General features: G+C 37.0%; 1 protein-coding gene across 4 annotated transcripts in view; it reads left to right on the top strand.

Annotated features, from left to right (window-relative positions):
* Positions 1-1,064: 1,064 nt before the first annotated feature.
* LOC135691098 (uncharacterized) overlaps positions 1,065-13,165 on the top strand; it is a 19,543-nt gene continuing 7,442 nt past the window's right edge. For all 4 annotated transcript variants that reach the window (XR_010516730.2, XM_065208851.2, XM_065208852.2 and 1 more), the window contains exons 1-8: positions 1,065-1,161; positions 6,331-7,155; positions 7,569-8,337; positions 8,632-8,719; positions 8,986-9,133; positions 9,415-9,552; positions 9,694-9,847; positions 13,068-13,165. The exon at positions 13,068-13,165 is cut by the window's right edge and continues 17 nt beyond it. Coding sequence is in view for 3 of the 4 variants with exons in the window: in XM_065208851.2 (XP_065064923.1) it covers positions 1,079-1,161; positions 6,331-7,155; positions 7,569-8,337; positions 8,632-8,719; positions 8,986-9,133; positions 9,415-9,552; positions 9,694-9,847; positions 13,068-13,165 (2,303 nt within the window). In the remaining variant the exon portion in view is untranslated. The remainder of the gene's footprint in view (positions 1,162-6,330; positions 7,156-7,568; positions 8,338-8,631; positions 8,720-8,985; positions 9,134-9,414; positions 9,553-9,693; positions 9,848-13,067) is intronic.

A 13,165-nucleotide genomic window follows, 5' to 3' on the forward strand; every position in this document is an offset into this window, starting at 1 on the left:
TTGAGAAGAATTTTGTTAGTACAATGAAACAAACGACCATGGAGAATTTTTTCAATAGTTCACTTTACTTCAATTCAATTTATCTTATTCCGATTCATGTAGATTCAAGCTTGATTACAATATGGGAAAACTCAATTCTAATGCAATCACTCTTTAAGTCATCAAAAAAAGGTTTACAGTGAGTCATAAAAGATTGAAATATAATCAGCCTTACCGCACATTTCATGCTTTTCCTTAGAAGATTTAAAGGTAGTCTTGCGAGTCCGTCCCCAAACAATAATACCATAGCTTCCAAGTGGTTGTATGAAAGCATTTTATGCATTAACGAGGTGTCTTTTGGTACATCAAATACTTTCTGAGATTTTCCAGTTAGTGTGTTGAATGTAAGCCTTCTATTATAATTTATTATCAATCAGAACACCTAAATATTTAATAACACTTTGTGCTTCAGTTCAGCATCCCATTGTTAATTGTAATGTCCACCCTCTGGTTTGATATTTTCTTTTTTAGAAGTGATAATTAAAAATAGCCTTAACTTCAAGTGTTATCAGATTCTCGAGAGACATGCAAAGGCTTGTATCATTGAACAAAAAGATGGAAATTAAAAACATGGTTAATTAAAGTGAACCAATAAGGGGCCTAGGACGCCACCTTGAGGTACACCATTACAGATGTATAGTTTCTGAGAGTTTACCCCCTACAACACTCTCTGTTTTTCATTATGAAGATAGAGCGCAACCAGTTTAATGTAATATTCCAGTTTCATAATATTTCAATAAGTGTAAGATATTTTCTAGGTCAACAGTTTTGAAGCTTTCACAAAATCAAGGAAAAATACAAGAAAGGAATACCGAAACCATCCGCTGACTTCTGAGTATCTAAATCAAAATTGCACATTATGTCATGAAGACTATGGAACAGTAAATACATTTTCGTTAGTTGTATATTGAATTAATGTTAACACCACGTTTTCCCCATTTTTAAAATAAAAAACTTTTCAATTGACCCTAACTCGAACATTCGAAATCTCGAACAACTTTAGATGTTGCTTAGCAGGAGCTATGACATTTCGAACTGCATGACGGGAAACATCATTCTCTCCAAGATGGCAGCCAGCATGGACGTTAGTAAATCTATTGACAGCGGAGACCGGCTAGTAAGGTATTTGAACATTTTATCTTCCAGTTGAATCTGGATCAGTGCTCCTAAATTGCTTCATGCATAAATCATATTTCCTTTTCTGAATTTTTGACGGCCATATTATTCTAAACCCAAGGCCAAGGTCATGTTTCCGCGAAAAATCGTATTGGCACTTAAATTGAATCCAGTCCAACGCGTCATTTCTTTCAAATTGTAATCTGATAACCAGCATAAAGCAATTTTCCACCCTGCCTTGATATGGTGTCTGAAACTTTTGCAGGTGCTTGGTTTTTAAACCCTGCTTGATGGTTTTTAACCTTTTTAAAAGCTTATCATTCAGGTTTTATATATAGGACTTTAGCTACCATTTTAACTTAGCCCCAAACAGTATCCCTTAGTAACTAGTGGTTTCCATAGATTTCTAGAAATATCAGTACATTTTTCTCATGATTGCATTGGGTACCCTCCAGAAATTTTCCTGAAGTAAAAAAACGACGGCTGTTAGGCCTATTGTTCTCGGGGAAATGAGGACAGTAAATAGTTTGCCATTTAACAGATTGCAACGCACAAATTTCGAAAACTCAGTGATTTTCAAATTTCAGTAATAAATTGTATGCTTACTCTATTGTTAACAATTCTAGAAGAGAAATCTAATGCTCCTTTTATACCATAAATTTGTTGTTTGCATGATTGTTTCTGGTTACCAGGAAAAAAATCAAAAGGATGAACATTTTTGTGATTTCTGACTCGATGACGATTTTTAGCCAAAGTGCTCCTCATACTTTTCTTGTGTGCTTAAAAATGATAGACAATATAAATACTTAATTTTTTCTGCCTGAATTGGCCTGTGAACGAGGCTAAAAAACTAGGGGGCGCACAGGTCGGCACTCATGGCAAACCAGTGAAGAAACAGCTATTTCTGTGTTTCCGCGAAGTTTGAATCTCAACGGTTTTTCTATCTGCTTGTGCACCTCAAAAATTTTATTCTCAGAGTCACTTTGGTACGTTTTTCTAGCAAAATTAGCCTGTCTGTGGAAGCGTGAGCCAGTTTTTGACCACAAGTGGGGCCTAAAACTTAATGTTTTTGTAGCGATTCGCAAAGCTGCGAAGCCTCTTTGCAGTGTATTTTTCTTCGGCTTCTTTGTCAGGTGAGATGAAAACATAAATCAAAAGGTAAAAAATTGAAAATATTCTCAAAATGCTATTTTCATATATTTCCTACCTTTTTGGAGTGTTTGATACAAAAATATTTCCAGTTATACTTGTTTGGTTGGTTTTGGCGAAAAGCCGATTCAGGGAAACTACAATTTTTTGTAGAAAACCAAAAAATCCAATTATATACAATTCTATTTTATCTTTATAGTGCAGAATTTAATGCTGAGCTTAGAATAAAAAGCAGCTCTTCTATATTTTTTTCAAATTTTTAAGATATCATCGATTTTCTCCGATATGGTCAGGGAAGGGACCTATGCTGTCCTGACTTTCACAGTGTAACAGCTGTGAAATGTGTACAATGAATTTAGCATTATGGGTATTCAATTAAGTGGTTATTCAATAAGGCAGGCATGAACAATCCAGAGAGGTACCATGTTTTGGTTGATGTCATATTTCTAGGAAAGCGTTCCCTGACCCTAGGTAACCTGTGATTCGTTGATGCAGTCAAAAAAACTCTTGGATTATCAAAACTGGATTATTTACCTTCGCTATTCAATAAACCAGCATTGGGAATACAAAGGAGATTATGGTCTGTTTTTATGATGAACACCTACTTTGAAGAAGAATGCATGCAAACCTCTCATTTTGAAAGTGACCAGACTGGAAACTTTGTTTCTTGCGTGGACAAGTTCCTGTCGAAAATTTGCCACTGGGCGTCTGAAATCATCCACAGTTTGAAATTTGGATTGTTAATAATGTAAAAAATGTTAACAAATAGGGACTTTGCACAGCCAATATGCAAAAGTGCGCAGATGGAAAATTTGAGTGTGTGGGCAATATATTGCAGTCTCCAGTCTGGGGAAGTGACCTCTTTGTTGACAAATTTTTAGCCAATGGTGCAGTAGAACAAATTTTTTATTCTTCCTTTAATTTTTTAAATATATTTTTTCTCTTTCTGTTATTATTGAATCAAGGTTCAATTTAGTAGGCCATGTTGAAATGAGTCAGAGCAATTAGCTTGATAGCTCTTTTCATAACTTTCTTTTCCTGTGTCCCAAACAATAATTTTATATTTAAACCTTAGTAATAATTTTATCGTTCATATTTTTTTACCTTGAATGTTAACTAAATAAATATGTGTATGATATATACACTTTAAGCAGATATTTTCGTTTCACACAGGCGATCACCCTTACCCTCGCCCTCGCCAAGTTATTAATGCAGGTTATTGACCGCCCTCCTAAAAACTTGTGTTGTCCCTAAGAGAAAGGAAGCACACCTAGGGAAAAGTTTGCAACAAATGTCACTATTGTTGTTGTCACTAATGTTCAATTTACATCTTCTGATGGCATCATCAAGCATTTCCCTCGAGGCCTTTTAGCTTAATGTTTTTATAGAATGCCAGTGCTGTCAAATATGGGGCCATCCAGGGGGTAGAAATCCGCCATTCCAGTCATTTTTTAGCCAAAATTCTGCACCTTAGAAATGTTGATAGGACCTTTTTTAAAGATGTTTTACAAGACAACAGATGAAGAATTCCACAAACCTTTTTAAAAATTCTGTATCCTGTAGATCATTTTCGAGAAAATTAATGTCCGGCAAGTGTATAGACTTCTGCAATCAATAACAAATTTTCTTCACATTGTTGACATTATAAATCATTAAATCAATTATTTTGGCTAAAAACTGTTAGGCAGATTAGGCAGTCGTAGTTAGATAATACCCTGATTCCTCCTGAAATCACCCTAGTAAGCTGATTCATGTGGGCAGTTTGTCCTCCTTGCAAAAATTGTTTCACAAAAAGGCATACTGCAACTTGCATTTCTGTGGTTAATCTTTGATGTTAGAACGTTGTAAACCATTGTTACTTGTTGCTTGAATAAAGAAATGGAATTGAACTTGAATGATATTGAATTCTGTTGACATTTGCATTAAGAACAAGTGACTGAGAAAACCAAGATTTTTCAGGGTGTTTCCTTTAAAAGTTAACATACCATTCTGAATTCTTTTCACCTTTGCAATATCTTTTTATCTGGTACTTAAAATACAGGCCTTTCAGTGGGACATAGGCCATAGGGAGTGCCACACCTCCCCCTTGTAGCATCACTTGTGGTAATGAAAAAACCCGCCATTACCTTAACTGTATGATCAACTACTTACCAAAAAATTGTATTATATCCATAATCTCAAATTATTAGCTTTGGTCGAAACATTTCAAGTGGTTTAGTAGTATATTGGCCAAAAATCTTTTTTTGTTGTCAAAATTGCACTCCTGATTGAAATTTTTAGTCAGGTACAATTTATCTTGCATGTTTGATATGTATAGCTGACTTGAAGCATTGCAAGGACAGACATGCCTTAGCGACGGGAGAAAGTTTATTCCAGACTTAGATTGTTGCAGAAACAAGGGAGAACACAAAGCAGTCTGTTCTACAGAAAGAGAGGATAAAAACTGCCTAACCTTTACAAGAATGGAAAGAATATTGTGGAAAAAAATTTTCTTAACTTGTAATCATGGTGTTCTGAATCTTGTACATCACCATTGCTTTTGCTTGTGGTTCAGCAAGTAGCAATTAGCAAGATGCGCATGTGACCAGTGGCGCAGAGAGGGGGGGCAGGGGGGGCAATTTGCCCCAGGGCCTCGGCCTGAAAGGGGCCCCGAAATCATTCTGAAAATTGTTTTAAAATGTCTTCTTTCGAGAAACTGAAAATGCATTTAAAGATATATTTTGTTAATATCGAAAATGATGGCAGTAATTTAATTGGGTCCGTACACTGAGTCTTATTCGAATTTAAGGCCTATCAGCTTCATTTATCGAGTCTGGGGCCCCACGAAAAGCTGAATAAACCTTAGATCACATATTTTACGGATTCATCTTTTTTAGCTGAGTTTCCCTGAGTTTCGCAAAATCGTACTTATTGGGGGAAGGGAGCCCTGATAAAAAATTAGGTAACCCACATAATCTTGTTTTAATCTATGGCCCGTTCAAGTGAGTTATTTTTGCATTTAGACTCGTTGCATAAAGCTATATTATATTTTTGGGGCCCCTTTAAGCAAACTAGCATTAATAAAGAACCGCTTACGTTCAACAATGACTCAAGACAGACTATCAAGCCTCGTGACTCTATTGATCGACCAAGAACTAGCAAGACAAATTGATTACGACAATATCATTGATCAATTTGCAACTGAAAAAGCAAACTTGCGCAAACGTTTGAAAATAATGGGCGTTTCCCATTTTATAAAGGGCGTGGCCTCGAAAATTTTTTGTATCCGACTCTAGGGCCCCAACCGGGACATTGCCCCAGGGCCCAGGCCGCCTCTCGGCGGCCCTGCATGTGACTACTTGATGGTGTCCTTTGAAGGGGGCGTTTGTGATCAAGTAATTTTAACAGATACGTTTGCTCTAATCTGTACAGTGGGTTTTTGAAGTTCAAAGGTAGACAGATATTTTTGCAAGAATTATGGGAAGAACGTGTGTTTTGGGTACATATAAATGTGGTTTAGGGCAAATCAGGAAGTTGTTAGTCAGGGGGTGGCAACATATTGAAATACTGAAGCCTTGACCAACTTTTTAGTTTTAGCACACAAAGGGTGGCAATGTTTTAGAAAGGAAACCTCATGATCTTTTAATGGGGCTTTAAAAGTTGAATTATTTGTTGTTAGTTACATTTTGTTTCGGTTTTTAATGCTTTCGGTTTAAGTGCTAGTCCAGATGTGGTAAAACCAGGTCAGTAAAACTGGATTAAAGTTACTGTGGGTAATAGTCTATTATGTTTGTTTTAATTTAGTTGCAATGCAGAGGTCCTGAGCTGAAAAGGTTTCTTTTTGTATAGCTTATATGGAAATTTTGTTTTTTATAATTATAGATTTGTTTGATAAATGGGTTCCAGCACTAGTTACTTGTTATTGCGGTTTTGTGTTGAAGAACCTTCCCACTTAATACGTGCCTGCCCTGGCCCTGTTCAACTGGAAGTCTTAAAATGTACTTTTTATATTGTCTTTGTCAATATGTGTGATATTTTATTTTGTAGAATGGAGAGTCCCTTTGAAGATGATGATGTAGAGGACATGGATTTTAGTATTTCAAGTAAAGATAAAAAGAAAAGGAAGAAACATAAAAAACACGGGAAGCAAAAAAAATCTGCAAGATCAGAAGATGGTCACAGAAAAAATAAGCACAAAAAACATAAGTCCAAGAAAGTTGATTCATTGGATGATGTAGATTTAGAAGACTTAGAAGAGAGGAAGAAAATTTTGCAAAGACAGCTGGAAGAAGCAAGTAGTAAATCTGGTGGCTTAAAGAAAACTTTGCCAGAAAATACAGAAAGAAGTAAAAAAAGGAAAGATAAAACTGTAAAAGATGAATTTGGGAGAGACATTTTTGATGGAAAAGATACACATTTACAGTTACTTTCAAAAGAAAGAAAGAGTCATGATCATAGTAACAATTTACGCAGGGGATCAAAGGAGGAATATGAAAGACGAAGCTCAAGCTCACACAGGAGAACTGATGATAGAAGACCTGAAGATCAGTCTTCACGTCATGTTCTAAGTGCAAGTAGGGACCAAAGAAGGAGATCAAGGAGTTTGGAAAAAGAGAGGTCCATATCAGCAAGAAACGATTCTAGCAGACACAGAAGTTTTACAGAAAGGTCAACTGACAGAGAAAGGAGACATATGAGTCACAGAAGCCGGTCGGCAGAAAGAAGAGATGCAAGCAGATCAGGACCAAGACGAACCCGGAGCAGGTCAAAAGACCATGACTACAGAAACAGAGGAAGGCATGAGAGGGATGGTCGTGGCAGAAGAAACAAAGAAGCAAAAAAGGAAGAATTGAAGGAATCCTCAGACGAAGAGTTAGTATTTTGCTCTGAATTTTGTTTTTATTTATTTCTAATGAGAAAGCCACGTTTAATCAGCACACTGGCATAGTTTTAGACGTGTTGTGGCTTCAATTAACCCAGGATGTGGATTTCCATTTGAATTTTGTAAGGGCAAGATTTCCCTGTCATTAAAACATATCTTTTAATTGCAATGTTTATGCTTGTATAAACAGGCGGGTGCATTAAGTGTTGCTGGTAGAAATTTATTGGATTTTAGTAAGCAGCATACTTGGATGGATGTAATATTACTTTTGTAATCTTGTTGACAAGGAGCGTCAGTATGGATGTTGTCTTGCTTGTATGCTAACTGATATTTTCTTTCAGCTTGGGATGTCTCTAACATTATAATTTCGCTTTGTTTAAAGTCTGTTTATACTATTGCGCAGCGTAAATCTTGATGAACTAGCTGAGCAAATGGAATTAGATGAAGAAGAAGTTATAAAGCGACAAAGAGAAGCACGCCAGGCCAGAATTGCCCAGCTGGTAGGGCCAGAAAAGAATCTCGAGAGCCCATCTGTTAACGCAAACCGAAGTTTTAGCGAATCAGATGGAACATCTTCGGATGATGAAAGTGACCAAAGCAGCTCATCTTCTGACAGCCAATCATCTTCCTTGGAATCAGGCTGGTCAGAAGACTCAGAAAGACGTGCGAAGGGTACGAACAATAAATTAAAGGACAAATTGGGCGCAGGAAAACAAGCCAAGAGACATGTAAGGGATGAAAAAAATGAAAATATTAAATCTAGAATTGAACTGGACGAGCTAAAGAGAAGCGAAAGGAAAAATTATAAAGAAAATAGTTCGAAAAAAGGAAATGAAAAGTATTCAAAAGGAGATGCGAAAAGAGCATCAGCTTCTGAGAAAACTTCGGCGAAAAGTTCTTTAAACAAACATCCTGATGCAATGTCACGGAAAAGAAGAGGAAATGAAAGTAATGATGCTGAAAGGGCTGCGAAGAAGCTAGCAGGGGAAGATGACCGGGAAAAAGAAATAAAGGAAATACTGGAGCATAGAGCAAACATCGCTGGGCAGAAAAAACTGACAATGGAGAAAGAGGTAAAGGCTGATTCAGGTGATGAAGCATCAAGGTCACTGGATATGTTTGCAGGAGACGAGGCGTTTGCAGGCAATGATATGTTCTCAGATAATTTTGACGTGAGTTTCTTCTCACTAATCTCATAGAGCTTATTTTTAAGCTTATCAATAGCTTGGCTGTACTGCCATTCGCAACAACTTTATATACTAAGCTAATGTGAATATTTTCGATGCACAATCTTTGACCGTTTCTTAGGAATTTTTCAACTTGTTTTCAACGTTATGACAAATATTAATTCTGAAAAAAATATAACTCCATTTGTCTTTGCATCCAAGCAGTTGCTGTTGTGATCCGCCCTTTTCTTTCCATTAGATATGGTTTTGATTAATTTTGGTTTTTTCGATATATTATAGAGCCCGAGAAGTGGACCTATAATCTCGAAGCGCGGCTCAGAAAATCCAAATTTACTGGACAACTGGGACGACGCAGAAGGATATTACCGTGAGTGCGTTTTAATTGATTGTTGAATCTCACAAATATTGAATGTTTGGTTTTATTTGGTTCAAGTGATTTCTTCTACTGGCTTGAAAAGTGAAATATGTTTATCATTGCAAAGCTATCAGGTTTCATGTAGAGGAGGGTTTAGCCTCACCAAGCTGCCAATTAGGTTTCTATGAAAGGCGCTATATCTCTTGTTGCAAGTGTGTTTAACTCTCTTGTTTATATTTCAAACATTTGTAGCGATCAATCGTACTTTTTTGCTTCAGGTGTTAGAATTGGGGAGACCCTTGACAAGAGATACAGCATCTATGGTTACACCGGCCAAGGGGTCTTCAGCAATGTTGTGAGAGGCAGGGACACTGCCAGATCAAACCAAGAAGTTGCAGTCAAAATCATCAGGAATAATGATATCATGTTAGTTCCATATTTTTGTCAATACTGCAGCTTTTGTTATTCAATATTCAATTTCTTTTTTTTAATCTGACTCCTGCCTTATGTTTTACAATACTTAATTATTTTCTTCATTCTGTATACAGTGAACCCCTTGTTTAGGATTGGAATCTCTGTGCGTAACTGGAAAGAAAAATGAGGCGAGGTTATCTGTCCGTTTTTAGATTTTTCTTAATTCTCTATGGTGATGTATCATTGTCATCACACTTGCATTAATTTCACCTCTGGTTTGAACTCTTTATCAGGTACAAGCAAGGTTTGAAAGAACTCGAGGTATTGAAGAAGCTCAACGATGCCGACCCTGATGATCGATACCACTGCCTTCGAATGTTTCGACATTTCTTTCATAAGCAGCATCTTTGTTTGGTTTTCGAATCCCTCAGGTAAAATCATTCTAGATTTTTGGCAGGTATTAATCGCAGCACCACACGTTTTATTTACCACAGCATTAAACCGCTATATTTTTCTATTCATGTCACAATCTGTATGTTCTCTGTCCGTGAAAAGATTTCCTTTTTTCGTAGCATGAACTTGCGCGAGGTACTTAAGAAATACGGTCAAAACGTTGGTTTACACATAAAGGCAGTCAGATCGTACAGTCAGCAACTTTTCCTCGCCTTAAAATTGCTGAAAAAGTGTGATATCATCCATGCTGATATTAAACCTGATAATATACTGGTAATTATGTTTGTGTATGATACTGTTTCTTCTGTCAAGTAGAGCTGTGTTAGTTCCTTTGAATCTTCAGGTCTCAAGAGCCTTGATTTAACAAAGCGAATGAGTCAATTAGGGAGGTTTAGATCCTGTGCGAAAACGAGTTCAAATTCAAATTTCAAACTGCACATCGACTCTGCGCAGGAATCGCCCAGAAAACTCGCACTTGACAGCCAAGCTCAGTACGTCTTTCAGAAAAAATTGTGCACTACAGGGAACGAGTTTTCAAGCTTGCATTTTATGGAAGAATAAACGTAAGTTAAAATGTCAACTGGTAACCAAAGAGAGCTCTTTATTTGGAAATCTAAGCAGGATCGATGCTTTAGTCTTGAGCTACTCCTTGCTGAGCCTTATCTTTATAAGCCCCAATCCAAGGAGCAAGGGCGAGCTTGGAAATTGATAGTGGACAATTTAAATCAATCGGAACGACCAAAATTTCGAGTTGCAGTTAGAGCTGTTCATGACAGGATCTTCAAACTGATAGAAAGGTTTAAGAAAAACGAGAAAGACGTTGAAATTCTTCGCGAGGATGTGCTGGTAAAGAAGGACCAAGTAGAAGAGGAAATGAAATGTAAAGAGGAAGAGTTAAGAGAAAGGCAGCTAGCAAGAGAAACACAACAAAAAATTGTCAGGCAACAGCAATAGTTCATGGCAGGGGCGGACACTTGGTCAATTATTGGAGGGGCAAGCCTATTGTTTTAATAAGATGACGTCATGTTTCCCATTGTTTTCGAACAAAATACCATTGTCCTGTAAAGTATTGGGGGGCCGTCGCCCCCCTTCGCCCCCCCCCCCCCAAGTGTCCGCCACTGGTTCATGGCAAATATGCAAGCATAGCAACATAAATTTTTATTGCAAATGAATGAGCAGAACATGCAAGTAATGAGACAGATAGCAGAACTTTGTAGTTGTAAAAACAACTAGCTTTACACAATACCTGTTAGTTTCACAATACCAATATGAGGTTTCTTTGTATTCTGGAAATCATGACTTCTCAGAAAATATTTGTTTTCAAGTGTTAGTTAGCTGATACAAAAGAAATACTGATACATAAGCTTACAAAGTAATTATTCTTCTTTCCAGCTTCTTGTTTCTTTTTGGCCAACATCTGCGGGCTGTTTGGTGTTGAAATATTTTAAAAACAAATGCTTTACAAAGGCTACAACAGGATAGCATTCTTGACTATAGTTCCTAACATTATTGTTAATTTATCAATTAAAGTTCCAGTTTTGGTTTTACTTCGGAATGCCCTGAAGCTTGAATAAAAGTAACTATGATGCCATAAATCTTGCCCTTTATGGAAAAACTTGATTTTTGTTAATAAGAAATCTCAAGAAATTAAGAGCATTCTTAAAAAGTCTTACAGTTTTCAGGCAAGTAAAGCATGTTTAATTGAAAACAGTCTGTATCAGGAAAACTGTGCTATGTGCAAATGTCTTGACTGAAAGTTTCAATAAATTACAACATAAAGTTACATAACAACATTACAATATATATTAGAACAATAAATTACAACATGAAACCAGTAAAGTATTCTTCTAGACTTGGAGGATCTACTTCCATGAACCTGCTACTTGAAGAACTATACAAACAAGTCTTGGAGAAATGCAGACACAATATACATAGTGCCAAGTTCCGAGAGGGCAATCTTCTGTTTTTTTTTCAAATCTATGAATGCAAAGTATTCTGCTATTTCACCAAAAACCCACTCTACAGATACCCTGACACTGCTTATTGCTTTATTGAATTGTTTCTCTTCTTTTGTAAGATTGTTATGGTTATAAGGAGCTTGCAAGTGAGGCCGTATTGGATATGCTGGGTCAACATATATGCATAATGGTTGTTCATTTTGGGTGGTGCAATGCTGCTCAAGGTTCTGCAGAAGCTCTGACTGACGAAGGATGCCAGCATCATGACTTTTGCCCTCTGTTCAGAAGTAAAAAAATTTCTTTAAAAGAAGTAAAAAGAAAAAAGTGAGCCAAGAGTCAAGTGAGCCAAAAAGGTTTATAAATAACCAAGCCCGAGATACAGCAAAAATTTTACTTACCAACAGGACTGTAAAGGTTGGCTATAAGGCCATTGGCAGAAACAGCAGATTGGTAGTTCAGTGCATTAACCCGCTTATGGCCGTTGTAAACAACTTTTTGGTTCTCTCCAGGTTTGCATATTGGCCAAACAGTGCCATCTACGAATCCCCAGCAATTTTCAAGGGCATGGCTCTTGTTATGCACTGCTTGTGCATATTCATTAAGTTTCTTATGTTGCAACCAACGCTGATCAAAGCTAGTGAGAAGATGTTTCCACACGTCACTCAAATATTGCATAACTTTGTTGACTATCAGGCATATTTCTGACTTACTTCCAAATCTCGGAATTAAGTCACTGTATCGACAAGGAACGGCAAATCTCTTCAGCAACGCACAGAGTCCCTCAATTGCCGAAGCAGTTGTTCCATTTGAGCAGACAAATTTTGGGGGTAAACGAAATGCCTGCACAAGTCTTGGTGTATCTCTTTTCTTGAAGCGAAATTCGGTCTTGCATTCATCCTCATTCATGGAATTTAAATCGAGACCCTCATAATTCCAGTATTGAAAAATTGGCACCTTTTTTCAAATTCAAAGACGACAGCAATAACATCAACTTCGTCGATAAGATCCTCAGCAAGGAGAAACATAGCCGCTGCAGTAAGATCATTTGCCATTTTGTTTCGTTCTCGTGCCTCGGCTCAAATCTAAACGATCAAACAGCACTGAACGACTTCTAGTGCGAGTACAAGAACTCCCGGGAAGAACTTGAACTTGAACTCGATCTCGCAGTGGATCTAAACCACCCTATTTGCCTTCTTTAATGCGACTCCTTCATGATATTCTCAGTTATATACTACGGTCTTTAGAATGAAAGTGCTTAAGTGAGAATTGAACGAGAATCTGCCAACTTGTTCAGATGTATACTATTACTGTGAGACAGGGATTAACAACAACGGATTAACAACAACAGCAACAATAATAACAACAGCAAAATAAATTTTATGCTACAAATGAAAACGTTTCTTGTAGCCCGATTTTTTCTTACATCGTCGCTGTCATTTCCTAGCGCTATCTGTGAACATGGTCCTTGTCTATGTAGATGTACTAAATATCCTAAGGATGTTTTATGAGATAAGAACAATTCGTTGCCCTTTCAGGTGAATGAATCGAAGTTAACGTTGAAGCTGTGTGACTTTGGCTCAGCGTCATCAATCACGGAAAACGAGATCACACCTTATCTTGTCAGCAGATTTTA

Source organism: Rhopilema esculentum, chromosome 4, assembly GCF_057945365.1.
Source record: "Rhopilema esculentum isolate cy_ngs chromosome 4, ASM5794536v1, whole genome shotgun sequence".
Lineage (NCBI taxonomy): Eukaryota > Metazoa > Cnidaria > Scyphozoa > Rhizostomeae > Rhizostomatidae > Rhopilema > Rhopilema esculentum.